The sequence below is a fragment of the Acartia tonsa genome, chromosome 6 (genome assembly GCF_053477335.1).
Source record: "Acartia tonsa isolate MP-2025a chromosome 6, ASM5347733v1, whole genome shotgun sequence".
NCBI lineage: Eukaryota > Metazoa > Arthropoda > Copepoda > Calanoida > Acartiidae > Acartia > Acartia tonsa.
Genome location: NC_137265.1, coordinates 39606812 through 39625957, shown reverse-complemented (window position 1 = coordinate 39625957; position 19146 = coordinate 39606812). Strand labels below are relative to the sequence as shown.

At 34.7% G+C, this 19146-nt stretch overlaps 2 protein-coding genes across 16 annotated transcripts; one reads left to right on the top strand and one right to left on the bottom strand.

Annotated features, from left to right (window-relative positions):
- Positions 1 to 3349: 3349 nt before the first annotated feature.
- PpD3 (protein phosphatase D3) lies at positions 3350 to 14811 on the bottom strand. 15 transcript variants are annotated; one of them, XM_080164809.1, is made up of 14 exons: positions 14663 to 14811; positions 14389 to 14557; positions 13882 to 14129; positions 11353 to 11476; positions 10803 to 10926; positions 10583 to 10675; positions 10119 to 10242; positions 9501 to 9749; positions 7040 to 7181; positions 5670 to 5792; positions 5154 to 5347; positions 4642 to 4755; positions 4188 to 4358; positions 3350 to 3991 (listed from the first exon to the last, which is right to left on the bottom strand). In XM_080164809.1, the coding sequence occupies exons 1-10, from the start codon at positions 14780 to 14782 to the stop codon at positions 5728 to 5730; spliced, it is 1458 nt and encodes a 485-aa protein (XP_080020935.1). In that variant the 5' UTR covers positions 14783 to 14811; the 3' UTR covers positions 3350 to 3991; positions 4188 to 4358; positions 4642 to 4755; positions 5154 to 5347; positions 5670 to 5727. The 15 variants fall into 15 exon arrangements, with proteins under 15 accessions (XP_080020935.1, XP_080020937.1, XP_080020934.1 ...); XM_080164811.1 differs by having other exon boundaries at positions 4648 to 4755; XM_080164808.1 differs by having other exon boundaries at positions 3350 to 3431; positions 3583 to 4755.
- Positions 14812 to 15772: 961 nt separating this feature from the next.
- On the top strand, positions 15773 to 19024 carry chico (insulin receptor substrate 1 chico). Its single transcript, XM_080164795.1, has 2 exons — positions 15773 to 16872; positions 17231 to 19024. The coding sequence occupies exons 1-2, from the start codon at positions 16456 to 16458 to the stop codon at positions 19007 to 19009; spliced, it is 2196 nt and encodes a 731-aa protein (XP_080020921.1). The 5' UTR covers positions 15773 to 16455; the 3' UTR covers positions 19010 to 19024.
- The last annotated feature ends 122 nt before the right edge of the window (positions 19025 to 19146 follow it).

Here is a 19146-nt window from a genome sequence, read left to right as displayed (position 1 = left end):
GAGGCCAAACTGCAAATGAATTTATTATTATTATTGGTACAAAATGGAAAAACAAATTACGCCAAAAATTTAAAAATGTTAAGAAATACACTGTTTAATAATCTGAAAATTATGTATGTTTTAGTTTGATTTCAAGATCTTTTCAGTCCTTAGTGACATAAAAATAAGGGGTGGGGGGTTAATGCAACCATCTTGTAATCAATGATTCAATGGCACTTAGAATCCGAATTTCGTTACGAAACTTGGCATGAGTAATCCTTGATAGGTCTCTTTTCCCTAAATTAAACAAAAAGTTGGAAAATTAACGGCTCAGTCATTTAGCCATTTTTTAAAAGTTGATTCCTACGTAAGGGGGGGGGGGGGTTTTAATGCAACCATCTCGTAATCAGTGATTAAATGGCACTTAGAATTCGAATTTTGATCTGAAATTTTGCATGAGTAATCCTTGGTAGGTCTATTTTCCCTAAATCGAACAAAAAGTTGGAAAAGTAACAGCTGGCGGCTGGCAGCTCAGCCGTTTAGCCGTTTTTTTGCCTATTTTTAGGGCAAATTCATCATTAATTACGTAGGAATCAACTTTTAAAAACATATTTTGGGTTTAATTCATGGTAAATGATAACAATAACCATTTTTAAAATTTCTAGTACCAGCTGCTAAACGGCTAGAACCGGCTGAAAACGGCTGGTAGCTGCCAAGAGTATGAAGGGTAGATATGGCTTGTGATGTATCTAGGGGTAGGTTCTTATGGCTGCTGAACTCAAAAATACTACCAAAAATAGTGGCCGCCCATCCATATAACAGCTGGGTAACAGCTGCAGCTCAGCTGGGAGCGGCCAAGAGTAGAATGAGTAGATAGGGCTTGTGACGTGTCTAGGGGTAGGTTTTTAAGGGTGGTGAGCTCAAAAATACTACCAAAAATAGTGGCGGCTCATCCATATGGCAGCTGGGTAACAGCTGCAGCTCAGCTGGGAGCGGCCAAGAGTAGAATGAGTAGATAGGGCTTGTGACATATCTAGGGGTAGGTTTTTATGGGTGCTAAGCTCAAAAATACTACCAAAAACAGTGGCGGCCCATCCATATGGCAACTAGGTAACAGCTGCAGGTCAGCTGGGAGCGGACAAGAGTAGAAAGAGTAGAATGAGTAGATAGGGATTGTGACGTGTCTAGGGGTAGGTTTTTATGGGTGCTAAGCTCAAAAAAACTACCAAAAATAGTGGCGGCCCATCCATATGGCAGCCAGGTAACAGCTGCAGCTCAGCTGGGATTGGCCAAGGGTAGAATGAGAAGATAGGCCTTGTGACGTGTCTAGGGGTAGGTTTTTATGGGTGCTAAGCTCAAAAAAAAACTACCAATAATAGTGACGGCCCATCCATATGGCAGCTTGGTAACAGCTGCAGCTCAGCTGGGAGCAGCCAACAGATAAAAGTAAAAGTTTAAGACATAGCTTGTGATGTGTAGGGTAAATTTTTATAGGTGCCAAGGTTATTAATACTCCCCAAAAATATAAAGGCCCATACATATGGCATCAAGGTAACGGCTGCTGCTTAGCTGTTACCCAGCGGCCATATGGATGGGCCCCAACTATTATTGGTAGTATTTTTGAGCTCAACACCTCCATAAATAGTTAAAAACCTACCCCTAGAAATATCACATGCTATATCTACAACATATATAGACACATCACAAGCCCTATCTTCTCATTCTACTCTTGGCTACTCCCAGCTGAGCTAGAGATGTTACCAAGCTGCCATATGGATTGGCCGCCACTATTTTTGGTAGTATTTTTGAGGTCAGCACCCATAAAAACCTACCTCTAGACACGTCACAAGCCCTATGTACTCATTCTACTCTTGGTCTCTTTTAGCTGAGCTGCAGCTGTTACCCAGCTGCCATATGGATGGGCCGCCACTATTTTAGGTAGCATTTTTGAGCTCAGCACCCATAAAAACCTAACCCTAGACATGTCACAAGCACTATGTACTCATTCTACTCTTGGCCGCTCCTAGCTGAGCTGCAGCTGTTACCCATCCGCCATATGGATGAGCCGCCACTATTTTTGGTAGCATTTTTGGGCTCAGCACCCATAAAAACCTACTCCTAGACACGTCACAAGCCCTATGTACTCATTCTACTCTTTCTACTCTTGTCCGCTCCCAGCTGAGCTGCAGCTGTTACCCAGCCGCCATATGGATGGGCCGCCACTATTTTTGGTAGTATTTTTGAGCTCAGTACCCATAAAAACCTACACCTAGACACGTCATAAGCCCTATCTACTCATTCTACTCTTGGTTGCTCCCAGCTGAGCTGCAGCTGTTAACCAGCTGCCATATGGATGGGCGGCCACTATTTTTGGAAGTATTTTTGAGCTCAGCAGCCATAAAAACCTACCCCTAGACACGTCACAAGCCATATCTACCCTTCATACTCTTGGCAGCTCTCAGCCGTTTTCAGCCGGTGCTAGCCGTTTAGCAGCTGGTACTAGAAATTTAAAAAATGGTTATTGCTATCATTTACCATGAACTAATCCAAAAATAAGTTTTTAAAAATTGATTCCTACGTAATTAATGATGAATTTGCCCTGAAAATAGGCAAAAAACGGCTAAACGGCTGAGCTGCCAGCCGCCAGCCGCTACTTTTCTAACTTTTTGTTCGATTTAGGGAAAATAGACCTACCAAGGATTATTCATGCAAAATTTCAGATCGAAATTCGAATTCTAAGTGCCATTTAATCACTGATTACGAGATGGTTGCATTAAAAACCCCCCCCTTTATGACAGATTTGCCCTAAAAATAACCAAAAATCGGCTAAACGGCTGAGCTGTTTGGCGTTACTTTTTCAACTTATTGTTCGTTCAATTTAGGAAAATTGACATACCAAGGATTACTCATGCCAAGTTTCCTAACGAAATTCGGATTCTAAGTGCCATATAATCATTGTTTACGAGATTGTTGCATTACCCCCCCCCCCCCCCTTATGGACAACAGCCATTAGGTTCAAAATATTTTAGTGTGTAAATCCCAACTTTTTTTCAAATTTAAGCATACCGGGATAAGATATGATAAAAATTAATTCAACCAAAATTGCAGCTAATCTAAACTGATTGACAAATTAATTTGTTGGGTTGATTTAAATTTGATTGTATAATATTTCATAGAATAGGGGGAATCTTTTCTATTTAAAATAACAAGTGGTTTCGCCCCTATTCTCTAGACAAATATGAAACTCCCGTGAAACTACCGTTATTGTCGTTTACAGACGTACATTCTGTTACTTAAGAATAGACGATAAACTTTTAATTTAAGGATCCATTACTTGCCATTAAAGCTCGAAAAATAAAAATTCAAGCAATAGAATTATAAAACTACATATCAAATGTCATCGCATCTCTACAATATAAAACGTTCACATAAATATCATTAGAGTCAGAGATCTTGAGGGATTAGACAATGGACGATAAATTACAAATTCAAGAATATGACACTGGCTGTTTGAACCAACCAATATTCAATAAAAGTACCCAAAGTTTTTAAGCTAACGAATGAGAGATCGAGTTTTAAAACTTAGGTACCAGCATAATTTACCATCCAATGTCCCCTCCCTCCCTTATTAGAGTAAAGAAAAGATAATAAAACTAATGATAAACAAAACATTAAGTTTACAAAACTAGAATAACACATTGTTCAAAAACTTTAACAAATATAAAAAAAAACGCATTAAAAACACAATTAATTTAGTGAGGCGAGGTAATTATAACATGCATAACAAAACAGAAATAAAATATAACAAAATGAGCATTATTTCTTTATAAAAACTAAAGGATGAAGTTAAGATGAAATGAAATAGAAACAAAATTAAAGATGGTACCTAATGGTTATCTATTTATATTATTTAGTTTTTGGACGGAATGTATTTACTTTATGGTCTCGCAAACCATCAAGTAAAGATCTCATGTGATGTACTTGTACAACCTTAGCAAAAAAAAATAGTTTTCTACAGTAGAGGCAATGACAGAATCGACTGTATCATGGGAGACCAAAATCTTCTCTTTATATAAAAATCTATGTTTTGTTAGAAAAAATGTAAAAATTAAAATCTTTTAATTCAATGGATTTTTTATAATAAAACCTTTTTGGGTAAATAAGAATAGTTGACCAGCTCTCTATAATGTACAAAACTCTGTAGTTGCCTGAACTAGATTTGATTTTAATGTGTTTAAAAAGACAGATAATCTCAATAATAGCAATACTTGTATAAAAAAATCTTATCGTATAAAAAAAACGTACAATTTTGAGTATTTTTTAAAAATGGTGTTTATAACAAGCTTTGATTGATATTTACTAGGTACTATTTGTAGTGGCTTTTATTAATAAATTTAGGTGCTTTCAAATTAAGTGTCTGTCGGGCAATGATAACCCCCCACCACCCAATTTTTTTTTAAAAGGAAAAAATAAGGCAGGGGCTAGTTTTTCCCCTAGGCAAAACCACTGCGGAGCTATTAAGTACTCAATATAACCTAATGTGATAAACATAAAAAAACATAACCCCTTTTTATTTTCAATTTAAAAAAATAAGGTTGTTGGGGGAGGGGTTTCAGTGCTTAGCAGGATACTTAGTGTGAAAGCCCATAAAATTGCAGTTACCAGAACTTATATTTCATATTGATAAAATACAAATAAAACGTAAAAATTTACACAATGATACATTATTTCTTTCCGAATAAACAAATTCGGAAACTTTAACTAATTTTATTTCGCCTAAAATAATGATTTTAAATTAGACTAAAAATGGTATCTTTAAGCCTGGCAATAGAATAATGCAGGTAAGGGCAATGGAAGATAAATAAATCTTCCTCCAAACTTTTATTCAGTATCTGTTAAATATTTGGAGGAATTATGGGGGGGGGGGGGTTGCAATTTATGAAACTAACCAAAAATTACGGCGGGTTATAGCGGTTTCCCGCGATTCCGCCGTCATTTCTTTAAAGTTCTACATTAAACTAATTTCAAGCAAGAATCCAGTGCTCTACATCATTTAATAGGCCGGGTTGGTTTTTAAAAGTGACACTCTAACTCCCCCTTTAACCGTTGAAGACACTCAATGTATATCTTAATAGGGCGTAGCTCGTAGATAACTTAATGCTAATAAATTTTGCCTTTCTGGTTAAAACTAGGTGTGTTTAATCTATAAATAATAGTAATGACTTAATCATTTTAATGCCTTTCACAACAACTTGAAAACAGTGCAATTTAAACTAGTTTGTTTACTGTATAATGTTTATAAATATAATAGAGAACAATTGTCTTGATGCCAGTGAGGTGTTATTTTTGAGTTATGTAGTTTATATTCCAGGGGTGTATATTCTGCATGGGATCCCCGGCTCAGGGGGGGGGGGGGGAATAAAAAATAAGTGGTTGGAGGGAAAAAAAATGTAAAAATTAAGAAAACTGAAAACATTTTTTCCATTTCGCCCCCCTCCTTGGTTAAAAAAATAAAAAAAATGTGTGGTAGGAGGGATAAAATAAATAAAATATAGAGTTCTTTAAACATTTTTCTATTTTCCCCCCTACTTTTTAAGAAAAATCTAGGGGGGAAAAAAATAAAAAATTTTGTAGCAGGGGAAAAAAAATAAATCTTGTGCAGAATATACACCCCTGTTATATTCTGAATTTGTTTGTTCTTGTTTGTTCCTTCTTTGATACCCGTGCAGCAGTGGTCTTGCAGTCTTTTTATCCAAATAAGCTAAGCAGAGAGTTAGCGTAGGCCATTGGTTTCACGTTCGGGTGAGGCACAGCTGAAATTATAGTATATAGGTATTTAAGATCAAAATCAATGATAGTTGTAGTTTGAAACTTTATAAAAATATGCTAATACATATGCTTTTTTTAACAAATCTGCAAACTAGAACCGATCAAAAACGGCTGGTAGAAGCTAAAAAATGCTAAGAGTATCATTTTTAATTTAGGGATGGCAATCCGTCAAATTTTTGGACCGGATTCGGATTCTTACAAGAATCCGTCCAAAGAAATGACGGATTCCCGCGGATTTCGGATTCTAGCAATATTTTAAAAGGCTTTTTTTAATCTAAAAAATGAAGTTTTACATATGTCCTAAAAATTAATGTTCTTGGTGTTCTCTATAATTTACTTCCGAGATCTCGAATCGAACCAGATTTTAAAAGATTTTATATATAATGATGATAATCTTTAATTAAAAAGGGGGAGTTGAAAGAAAAAACTCAAGACGCTAATTTTAGCCTACCAATTAAGAATCCGAATCTGCTATTAAAAAAACGGATTCCGGATTCCAAAATTGACCACAAATTGGGCGGATTCCGGATTCGGATTGCCAACCCTATATTTTTTTACTAGCGGCTACGCCCCTAGAAGCCTCTAGGGGCACTGGTAGGAAAGAGAAAAGTCGACCTAATCCCATTTTAAAAATCAAAAAAAGAGTTTAATAATATTTTTTTGGGGGGAGGGGGTGAAGACACCCTCTCCAAAAATAGTTTAAAACCTTCCCAGGACCTATAAGAAGCTTCACTGTAAAGGAGAACAATATCGGTTCAGCGGTTAGCGAGATCCTTCGGGACAGACAAAAAACGCTTACTACTTTATATAATAGGATATCAAATAATGTACAGATTTCTTTAAAAAAGTTGATTCCTACGTAATTTAAATTAATGATGGATTTGCCCTGAAAATAGCCAAAAAACCGGCTAATCCGCCAGCCGTTACTTTTCCAACTCTTTATTCGATTTAGGGAAATTAAACCTAGCAAGGATACTCATTCCAAATTTCATCCTGAAATTCGGATTCTAAGTACCATTTGCGCATTGATTACGAGATGTTTGCATTCACCCCCCGCCCCCTCCCCCCTTACTTTAAGATCACGAAATCATAAAAACACTTTTAAGTAGAGAAAATTTTAAATAGGTATGAATTGTAAAATCATTTTCATTTCTATCAAATAACCAATACGGACAACATAAGGACAAACATTATGATAATTTAAGAAGCTTCAACACAAAAAATGTTTTACCTTCATAAGTGGTAAATTTAGGGGTTAGATCATTTCCCTTGATATTGATGAAGGCGCCCTTGTTGCCCATGGTGTCACAATAGTTGGGGGCGCTGAACACGGTTATACACTTCCCGTCGTGGGTCACCTCGTAACCTTCATCCTAAAACAAAAACAAATATGTTGTGTAAGCTGACAATTACTCTACTTCATAAAGTAGTATTTCATTGTCTGCTAAGATGTCCATCGATTAAGTCCTTCTTTTGGGAAGCTTCACATAGATCCTGGAATGGATTTAGGCTATTTTCTCCCCCATTCCTTTACCCTTCCAACACAGAGTACTAAGATGCTAGGGGAACAGCCACTATATATAGTTAAAGACATTAGCAACTAAAATGATAATATGTAATATTTAAAGCCATCTGTTTAAAGACAATTGTACGTAACACAGTTTCAGTGTGGCCACAACCAAAAAAATACTGATACTGAAGAAAAAAAAGGAAATACTGAAAATACTGAATCCTAAAATAGGAAAAAATACTGAAATACTGAACAAAAAATACAAATACTGAATAAATATTTTTTTATATGATTCCTCATTTCAAAATTTCATATCATCATAGCTTTATTATTAGGGGGATATTTTAAAGATGACTGATAAATATTTTAAATGATTACAAAACTTAAATACTTTTTAGTTGAGTTAAGAGCATAGACGTCCAACCTTTTTTTTTTTGGGGGGGGGGTTAAAAATTTTTTTAAGGGGGGGGGGGGGGTAATTTGCTTTTTTTTTTTGGGGGGGGGGTAAAATGGCGCGTGAAGCGTGCCGCAAATTTTTTTTACCCCCCAAAAATTTTTACCCAGGGGTAAAATTTGTTTGGGGGGAGGGGGGGTAATTACCCCCCATGAAATCTGTTGGCAGGGGTAAAGGGATAGTTTCACGAAGTGCATTAAAAAAAAAATAGTGAACTGTATGTTTTTTCTATTTTAAATAACGTAGTAGTGCATAATATAAAGTTATTGATTAAAATTAAGAGATTTTACCAGGGATTTTCCTTAAAAAATGAGTTTTTCATTTTTATTTTCAACTTCATTGCGTGTTATATATGGCAAAAACTTTTTTGTCAGAAATACAACTTTAGATAGCATTTACTAGTTAATAGAACTTTAAACTTTTTATACAACAAAATACACATAACAACAAAGAATGACTAATAAAATATTCAGTATGGTACTTAGAGTAGTGATCTTTTTATATGTCTTAGTAGAATATATTAGGCATTTGATAGATATGATTGTGATAAAGAATTTTATCATTGACCTGACCAAACTTTTTTTATTTGACAATATCTAAAAGAGTTAGTGATTTGCAACATGAATTACATGAGAATGGTCTTTTTATATATATATATGTTGTATGGTTAGTTGGTATTTCCGCGTGAGATAATGTGTATATTGTAAGTAAACTGGACGGTTTTCTTTATTTTTTTTAAAAGAATCTATAGAAAACCTGTCCTATAGTGAACCGGACGTTATTTTTTATGTTTTTTAAGTAACTTGTCCCAAGGGGAACCCCTGTTCAATTTTTTTATAACTCTTGTGAAATATGTGGAAAAAGATTATCTAAAATTGGTGTTTTGGCTATACATATTTGGAAAAAAATAGACCATTCTCATGTAATTTATGTGGCAAATCTCTTTAACTTTTTTCGATATTGTCAAATAAAAAAAGTTTGGTCTGGTCAATGTTAAAAATTCTTTAACATATAATCATATCTATCCAATGCCTAATATATTCTACTAAGACATATAAAAGTTCACTACTCTAAGTACCTTAATTCTTTAAATACACTTCATAGAACTATCCCTTTTGTTTACCCCCCCCAAAATTGACCCCCGGGGTAAAATTTTTTTGGGGGGGGTAATTTATATTATATTAAATATTTAGTACTAAAAATGCGCGCGAAGCGCGCAAAAATTTTTTTTGTTAGAGATTTTTTATTTTGGGGGGGGTAAATACCCCCTGAGATGAAATTGAAAAAAGATGTATAATACAGTAAAAAAAAAAAATTAATGTACAAAGTTATAGGGTAATTTAAAGGAAAGTAAAGTGAGGCGCGAAGCGCCGAAAAAAATCTGACATCAACTAAAAATTTTGGAATTTAAGAAATAATGAAAATACTGAATCATGAAAATTTCCAAAAACTGAAAAATACTGAATAAAATTTTCAAATACTGAATATTCAGTATTTACTGAAAATACTGAACCCCTAATTTCCAAATACTGAAGAATACTGAATATTTTCAGTATACTGAAAAATGTGGCCACGCTGCAGTTTTGACTTTCCCACATGTTAATTTATCTTTGAAGGACTGATTGCCATAATTTCACATCAACATCACATATATAACTTAGAAATTTAGCAATAGAAATAGAGCAAAAGTTTTTATATGTTTGTTTAATAAATCATAATTAGCATTACCTTAACTTCATGAGATCGAATAATATATTGAAGCTTGTTAGACTCTAGGAACCTGCGCGTCACATCCGGACCAAACTGACAGCCAACGCCTCGCTTGCTGGGTGACCGGCCGTACATGGGCTGCGGGTCTGACCACAACAGCTCACACATGATGCCCTCCTCTGGGGGCTGGCGACAGCGGTCAACTGCACGAATATCGTCGAGCTTGATGTCGTCTTTACTGAACAATCCTCCGTGCATCACTAACACCTGTCATACAGAAATTGATTAACCATAAGTCTTTAAAAAAATGCGCCAAAACATGACCAACATTTTTTTGTTTTTAAATGAACAATATACTGTAATTATGTAGAAAGATTATTTAATTACATAACTGCTATGTTTAAACTAAAATTTGTTATGTATGAATAAAATGGCGATGTTATGCAAGCATTTTAGCATGTGATTGTGCGTACTGAAAGTAGTCTTGTATATTTTTAGGACTTTTCTTAAATCAGGAATGCGTATAAACTAGCAGTGTCCACACTTTCCCACCTACAATCTTGATATTTATCATGATTGGATATTTACATCAATTAATCTTCCATTGTCTTATGCCCAAATCCCTAAGTTACTAACCTTAGAGTTAATGCAGTGACAAAGAGGTAGCCAGTTATAGACCTCAGTGAAGAGTTCACACATGACAGCGCTGTACTTAGCCTTCACCTCACCCTCGAAACCATACATTTTGTTCATGTTCTCACTAAAACAGTTAAATACTTGTGTGGTAGTCAGCAAAGGGTATAATTTTGTACAGCATATATTTTTTATTATTATTTTTTCTCGAGTTATTTAATCATGTTTATTCATTTAAGAGTCTAAAACCTAAATGTTACTTAAGTTTTAGAAGCAATTTTTTGAGGTTTTTGCCTTTGTACTTTATAAAATTGTGTAGTTTCTCGGTCTACAGGGTTTCTGTCACCAAAGTAATGAAATATTGTATTTGAGGAGGGAAAAAAATTAATCTTGTGCAGAATGTACACCTCTGCCTCTACTTTAATGTATAGGATATTTTTAACAAACAAAATAAAGAAACTTGATACCTTTCATGATTTCCTCTGGACATAAAGAAGTGGTTTGGGTATAACAGCTTGAATCCGAACAGTGTAAAAATACACTCGACACTAAAGGAACCTCTGAAATAGATCAAAATTTATGTATTATTTTTACCTTTTAAATTGGGGAAAGAAATAAAGAGGGAGAGGGAAAAGAAATTCAACTAGGTTAAAATTATGCACCCCGGAGACATGTTAAAAATCTGACCTGTCTACGAAATCTCCATTGAATAGGTAAGGATTTTCTTGTGATGGCAGTCCGTTTATTTCAAATATATTGACAAGGTCGTAAAATTGACCATGGATATCTCCACACACGGTAAACTTGTTTTCTAAAATAATAATATTAATATGAATTGATTCATGAAAGCAGAAATTCAGGGAGGGAGGAGATATGGGGCCGGTTATTACACTAGTCCAAAAGTTTTATGATAACGGTTTCGTATTCGTTGGCTTAACAACATTGGGGATTTTTATTTTGAAGGGTTGGTTTATCAAGTTTCAACCACTAATTGTAGTTTAAAGGAGGGATAATTTTGTGTATCATCATTGAGGATGTACATTGTACATCAATATATGGACGTTTTCTTATCCTTTAAGATTCATGAAGAAATTAATAGGTAATTTATCAATAAAGACTAAGGTTAGGCAAAGTTCATTAAAACTGTTGTTATTAATAAGAAATTGAAATCATTCATTCACTTTAAAAACTTTAATTCTTTGAAAACACTTCATGAATACATTCAATATAATCTTACCATCTGGTACAGTAACATCAACTAAAGTAGGCTGGTTGCTAAAGTATTGAAGGATTTCTAACAATATTTGGAAGGCATATCTTCTGTGAAGCTTACCCTGCCCTTTGTAACATTTCATTAAATCCTAGAAAAATATATGCATTAGGTACCTATTACAAAAGGAGTAGTTGCACGAAATGCATTTATACTTGAATTTAGTGAACTGTATACGTTTTCCTGTTCAATGGATTTATAGAGCATATATTTAAAAGAATTTCAATTTTCTGCTTTGTACTTTAACAAGGATGACAACATCCATAAGTAGCGAAGCACAAAAAATCGTCGATGGGAATATACAGGTAGATTTAAAAGGTTTTTACTAAAATCAAGAATAGATTTATTGGATAAAATAAACATAAAACCTTGTTTTATTTTGCATGATGACGATGGTCAAAGTAAATTATATTAAAGATGCTCATAACAATGGGAAAAACTATTTTGATACTGAAATACCATAAAAGTTTGAAAATTGCATCAAAATAAACAAAGATATGGGGAAATATGTAAAACATATAAAAATAGACAAAAACCTGATAAAAGGCAGTCTGGCCGTCATGGCTGTTTTATTAAAACGACAAAAATTAAATTTTTAAATCCTTAACTTAAAAAATTTGGAAAATCGGACCATATACACTGAAGATATGGAAAAAAGTGTTAAATATATAAAAAAAAATAGCCTAAAACCTGCCAAAAAGGCAGTCTGGCCGTCATGGTTATTTTGTTTAAAAGACGGGAAATTTAATTTTGATATCTATAACTGAAAAATTTTGAAAATCGGACTATAAACACTGAAGATATGGAGAAAAATGTTAAATATATAAAAAAAACAGCCTAAAACCTGCTAAAAAGGCAGTCTGGCCGTCATGATTGTTTTCTTTAAAAGACGGGAAATTTAATTTTGATATCTATAACTGAAAAAATTTTGAAAATCGGACCATAAACACTGAAGATATGGAGAAAAATGTGAAAAATATAAAAATAGCCTAAAACCTGCTAAAAAGGCAGTCTGGCCTTCATGGTTGTTCCTTTAAACGACGGGAAATTTAATTTTGATATCTGTAACTGAAAAAATTTTGAAAATCGGACCATAAACACTGAAGATATGGAGAAAAATGTGAAAAATATAAAAATAGCCTAAAACCTGCTAAAAATCGGTCCGAACGCCAATGATGTTTTACAGTCAATTGTGCTCCTTAATGATGGGAATGTTGTCAAAAAATTTCAGCATTCTATCTTTTATAGGAGCTGAGAAAATCCCATTTCCCCCATAGCGTTACGGACTGACTGACGGACGGACAAAGTGAATTATAGAGTAGCTTCGCTACTAAAAAGTATCAAGATTTGAAATATGCAATTTATAAGTATAGCAGGCTTATTTTCACAAAAACAGCATGGTGACTAATTTAGAGATGTCTTATTATTTGTTATTTATTGTAATACAAAATTATTTATGTTTGATGGTATACATGTAATTTTAACTTAAAATCATAATTCTGAAATGCACTTCATGCAACTATCCCTTTTGACATGCAAATTTAATAGGTAGGTAGTAGGTCTGTTTTGTGAATGAAAATATCAATAGGTATTAAACGGACGAAATAATATTTCTGTGAATTAAGATCTATTTTATATCTACCTATGCATTTTGTAAAAATTTTGATCAATCCTTTAAATTTTAATCATTGCATGAAAATGAATAAAATGATTTGACACATACAAATGAATGAGTTATTTATGCAAACAAAATTTAGCATAAATGGATATTTAAATCCTAAGGTATTAAATGATCGAGCGTTAGTTTGAAATATGCTAGTTTGTACTAACTAACCAATCTCTATTAAAAGTCCAGAAAGTTTTTGAATCAACAAATGATTTTAAGTCAACCAATGAGATATCGAGTTATGAGCCTCTGTTAAGAGTATGTATCTTTAGGGCTTTTTTTAAAATTAAATGGTTCCCACACTCTAAAAATTTTCCCACGCTTGACATTCTTGAAAAATGCCAAATAAATGGGGTATTCCTGTCCAGTTTTTTGTTTAGGAATGAATATTTCTTACCCGAGGGATTAAATGATGGACCGATAGGTCATCATTTATTCACGAGGGTAAGAAATATTCATTCCTAAACAAAAAACTGGACAGGAATATCATTCTCATTTAAACAAAAAACTAATTTTTTTATGCTAAAATGTGGTTTAATTTTGGTTTTTAATTTTCATTTATTTCCCGGCCCGGCTATGATCATATACATATATCGGTGTATAGTAATTAATAAAAATTCAAAAATCTTCCAAAAAAAAATTAAAAATCTTCTAAAATCATACCAGGGATATAAATGAGATACCAGGGAAATAAATGAATATTTACATCCACTATTTAAGGGGTTGTTTATATGGGAATGGATATTTTAACAAACCCAATATCGCGTTTTTTGCAATGGAATGACAATTTCAACCAAATGAATAAATGCCATTGTTCAACAAGTACCTACCTTCATAAATTTTAAATCTATCCCAGACTCCGATATCCGGGGACCCGTATATTTCTCCTCGACCGGCATCGACTCCAAATCAATAGAATCTGCCACACTCTTTCTGTTCTCCTCCACGGCTATGGCTTTCTGAAAGGCAATCTGCTGGACAATCTTCTTGCATTCTGAATACTTGAGCTTGGCATCCTTGTCGTTGGGCCGACGTTTGTGAATACCCTCGTAGTCTTTTAATGCCAGTTTGTATTTTCCTGTTTGTTTTATATTGATAGCTTTGAACGCAAATAATAAACCTTTTTGAAAACTAAGTTTTTAGTCGGGATAATTGATCCTAGAAAAACATAGCTCCACCTTTCAATCATATATTTTCTTTGATATAACAATTTTAGCAATATCATTCAAAATCAAACATTTTATGCCCTTCTAAGACTATTTTGGGTCGTTGGATAAGATTGGGTGAGGGAATTTGTATTTTCTTTTCTGCTGAGATTAATAAAGCTAACAATATACCTAGAGCCATATAGGCACTTGCACGTCTGTAATACCCTTTGAGATAGTTTTTATCTACTTCAATTGCTTTTGAGGCATCTGTAAGGGCGTAACCAAAACATTCTGTGCGGAGGTAAGATATGGATCGGTTGGCATACAGTACAGCATTTTTAGGATTCAGCTCAATAGCCTTAAATAAAACATCTAATTTTTAAAACCGTTTTTAAATCATCCATTCCCGAAAAAAAATTAAAAACTGACTAATGAGAAGGGTCATTTTTTGCTAACTGTTTACCTTTGAGTAAAGTTCTATGGCTTTATCATATCTCTCTGACTTGAATTGTTCATTTGCCTCGGCTTTAATTTTATCCGACTCCACCTGGGCTTCTTCACACACATTTTCGGGTTCAGCCATGAATTCTAAAACGTCCGTTTAAAGCATTTCTTCAATTAAAATAAAAGCGACTTCGTCGAAGTATAATTAAGGGTAGGTTATTTACAGGAAATAGCCTAAAACAATCGGTTTCACAAATTTATACAAAAAATCCGACCTTTCCATAATATCTGTAGGTATAATTAATACAATCATAGCCGCCTTTGGGCCTTTGAGGTCAGGAAAATACCCCAAAACATCACCAAGATATTTATAGAGGCTACCCTCTCTGAAAAGTACGTACAACCTATTCAGACCGGCATGTTCCGAGAACTTGAACTTCAGGTACAAAAAATCCTAACTTCTTTATATTTCATGATAGGCTGATCGTTAAAAGGCTGAAAATTTTACGTCAATAGGCCGGAACAACCATTTTAGGCTGGTTCCAAAAAAAGTCAACTATTATCTGTATTTCTTTAAGCTCTACTAATGTTATTTTTTAAAAGTCCCAAAAAATCAAATTATACTTTTTTCTCAATAAAAAAAACTTTATTTAATTCAAAGATTACATGTTCTTAATTTTACTTTAACATCATTCACTTAATATTTGCTTTCTATCTAATTATTTTCTTTCCTTTCTTTCATTAACTCTCATGCCTCGCGTTTGCTCTGCGCCTCTCGGCAAAATATAAATCCGCAAAGGGGAAAAACTTGAAGCAAATTCATAAATTGACGCGGCATTCGTACTTCGCAGCTTTCTACTAGCGGCTTATAGTAAATCAGGCTTTTAGCATAAGGGTTTATTTATTTTTAATAAAATAACCAGTTTTCTGTTTAGTTTTAATATAAGCCCCTAACTTGTTTTGCGTTGTTTTTCTCGAGTTCATGAGTGTGTTTGCTTAATACGCAGAAAATTGATGTTGCATATTTACATTTCGTCATCATAGATCAGGCAGTTAGGGCTTAGAATTACGTATATCCGAGAAGGCGTGCGCAGATATATTTGCGACAAAACATTTGGAAATTTTATTTGATAGCTTTAGAAACGTTCAGGCCATATGTAAGCCATAAGATTATTTTCTGTAATGTTTTTTTTGCTCAACCCATGCTTGTTTCTGGGAAAATATAATATTCAATGTGATCAAAACTGTGTGAAAAGATGTATCTACTTTATTGTTGTTCTGTATATATATCCATAGCTATCTTTTGGGCTTCTTTCTATATATCTTATCTTAACATCTATTTTTATTAATTTGTTAAGAAGCTATTCTCTATTTTGAATCGTCTGTCCGCCTGTTATATTACACTAAACATCTGCTTTACTTTTATTTAATCGTTTCGATTGTCCAACCATGACTTTTCTACTTTTTGTTCTATCTATTTATAAAGATTTTGGTGATATTTAATTTATACGTCGTTACAATAATTAAAGCGTATTAGTGTCTACATTATAATTACTCTTTAACAAATACTATAATTAGATTTTAATAATATCTATCAGACTAGTAACATAACCATTCTTTTCAGATAAAAATCAAAATTGACGATAAGATTGTAAATTCAGAGAAAACGATGTGAATAATTTGTGACATTGTTATAATTTGTTGTTATCTCACGTACCCGAGTTGTGTGAATTATATTACAATGTATCAAGTTGGCATCACCTAAACTGTGAAGAAAATAAGAAAGTGATATTTTACATTAATTAAATAGTCATGTCGTGGACTGACAAGAAAATATCATTGCCCTCCTTCCTTGGCTCAAGTGAAAAGCCCAAACACCTCCATGATGATGGTCATGGCTCGGGTAAATCAGGAGCCACCCACCACGAGGAACCACAAGTCCTTATGAAGGCGATGTTGAAGAAAATAAAAAAGAACAACCACTTCACGAAACCGAAACTGTTTGTTTTATACGATCGAACCGCTGATGCGCCGGCCAAACTAGTCTACTTTGATTCAGAGAAGAAATACCTGCAAAATAGGTTTCATCCCAAACGGGAAATTAACCTGAAAACGTGTTTGAATATCAATCGGCGGAGGGATGCAAAAGATGCCAGAGGACAAGATTTCATGGGTTTAGATATTTACACACCTGAAGATCGCTTACAGATTAGCTTTGATAACCATGAGGTAAAGTTTGGTTTTTGTAAAGTTAGATTAGAAAAATTATATCATTAACTAGCACTAGTATGTTAAGTACTACAGGAATAAGTATAAACAACAACTAGCATAATGTATACCTAGAAACAAAGATTTTTTAAAATTAAGATATACCATACTTATTAGTGTTTATTATTCATTTTCAAGCAAGTTATTTTTATATTATATATACCCATTGATTAACGTCATCTATTTTTGATGACTCAATAATATTTACTACTCACATTTCATTGCTTTAGCTATTATTAATGTAGTATATGTATTCTATTTCTATAATAATATAATAATACATATTTATTGAAAAGCTTTATTTTTATCATTTTTATAGGACGAGTTAAACGAATGGCTGGAGAGGTTACTTATACTTCATCAGGGTGCTACAAACTTCTACGGCAAGAAACCTTTACCAAACTTTGAAGCAATATGGCAAGTTAACTTGAAAGGTTTTGAACCCGATGCTGGAAATGATACAAAGAGCTACCCTCTTACTGGGGCTTACCGTCTCGGCGTAACATCTGAATATCTTGAACTCTTTAGACTTGGTGATGAGAGAGGGATTAAGCTTCACCATCCTTGTATTAGGAAATACATGTTCAATGACAAGAATAAAGTGTTGGGGCTTGAGTTGGGCCGTACATCTCCCCTTGGCCCGGGAGTTATTTCCATCGAGTCAGAAGAAAAGGATGAAATCCAACAAATACACGATAGCCTGTTAAAAATAGGAAGATGTGCTAATTCTAAAGAAATCCTTGGAATTCCTGGCCGCCATAGGAGTTCCAGTCTTGGTCAGGATCGTGTTCCTAAAACTACTGGAATCTCTCATCCAACCCCAACCACGCGCCAACCGTATCGTTCTGAACAGCAGCGTAACCGCACCATTTCTGAGCCTGTTGACGGAGGTGCGGTTACCAGTGTCATAAACAAGCAACTCGGCAACATGAGCATAGATTCTAGTGGAAGGTATCGGATTGGGGGTGGACGAATGGCTGGTGTTGGATCACCCACCTCGCCTATGGGCAGTACAACAGGACTGTCTGACGGCGGAACTGGAAGTTCAAGTTCGATCAATGATCCAAACATGGATTTTGATCCACATTTCTCCCACCAGCCAGAAGTTATACCTGAAGAGTCCAGTGGTGAGATCAGTATTGAGTTTCCCGGAAATTCTGATCATCTGATGTCCGCTTATTCTAGAAAAGAACATGTTGAGCTTGCAGGTGCAGCCGCATCTTTGCCAAGAAATAAATCTAATCGAGCTAATGTTTTCCATTCAAAGCAACCGTCACTGCCTGATGACTATTTACGCATGGACATAAGCGCAATCCCTCCTGCCCTACCTGCCAGAAATCAGGAGTTTAATTTGTCCACCTCATTGCCAAGTGGGGGAGCAGTGGTTACGACAAGTAAGGTGAGCCAGAGTACAGCTAGTCCAACAGATTCTCAGCCTAGCAACTCTTTGTCAAGTGAATATCAAGGCCGGCCAAGTGCTGGTGGGAACGGAACGCAACACTCGACTCCCTTACTCTCCCCTGAGAATCCATATTTGCCAATGGATCAAATCAGCCAGATGCTGGCTACTCCGCCCCGAAGTAGTAGCCTTCTTCAGTCTAGTCCACCCAACTTAGCACCTATTCTCTCACCTCCCACCAGACAGATTATGACGTCACCACGGTCGTATCCTCACCTGGAGGGGCTGACTTCGACGCCCGGCAGTTCTGGAGTAGTTATGCCCCCATCTAGTATCAGCACACAATCAGCTCAACAACCACAACCGGCATCCACTGCCGTTGCAGGCAGCTCAGACACAACAGACAGCACCATTAGCAATAGGGGGAAGGTTAGGATACCCAGCGGTGAAGCAGGTTATGTTATCATGTCTCCTGGAGTTCAGATTAACTTAGAAAGTGTGAACCATGATGAGCCTGCGTCCCTGGCGGCCATTGAGGAAGCTCTGGGGGGCAGATGGCATAGCTCGCCTTACCATACTTCACCAGGAATGTATTCATTAGGAATTAAGAAAAACATTCGAACTTTAAAATGTAAAAATGACTTAAGTAAAAATCCAAAAAAATATTTTAGCTATAGATATGTGATTGTTTGCTCTTAATGAGATTATTAACTACCAAAATTACTAGGATCCTATAAAACAACTTACAGTTTTAGAAAAATGACTAGGACTTGCTGTATCATATCTTGTTTGTAAACCAAATAACTTTAGTTCTCCCTTAATTTCATGATTTGACA

Excerpts from the sequence above, each read along its gene's own strand:
- PpD3 (XM_080164804.1), bottom strand. The coding sequence starts at position 14,782 with ATGGCTGAACCCGAAAATGTGTGTGAAGAAGCCCAGGTGGAGTCGGAT. Across the intron at positions 11,477-13,881 it reads TAGATTTAAAATTTATGAAG|GATTTAATGAAATGTTACAA; the intron begins GTAGGTACTTGT and ends ATATTTTTCTAG. Across the intron at positions 7,182-9,500 it reads TTCGATCTCATGAAGTTAAG|GATGAAGGTTACGAGGTGAC; the intron begins GTAATGCTAATT and ends TTTTTGTTTTAG.
- chico (XM_080164795.1), top strand. The coding sequence starts at position 16,456 with ATGTCGTGGACTGACAAGAAAATATCATTGCCCTCCTTCCTTGGCTCA. Across the intron at positions 16,873-17,230 it reads TTAGCTTTGATAACCATGAG|GACGAGTTAAACGAATGGCT; the intron begins GTAAAGTTTGGT and ends TCATTTTTATAG.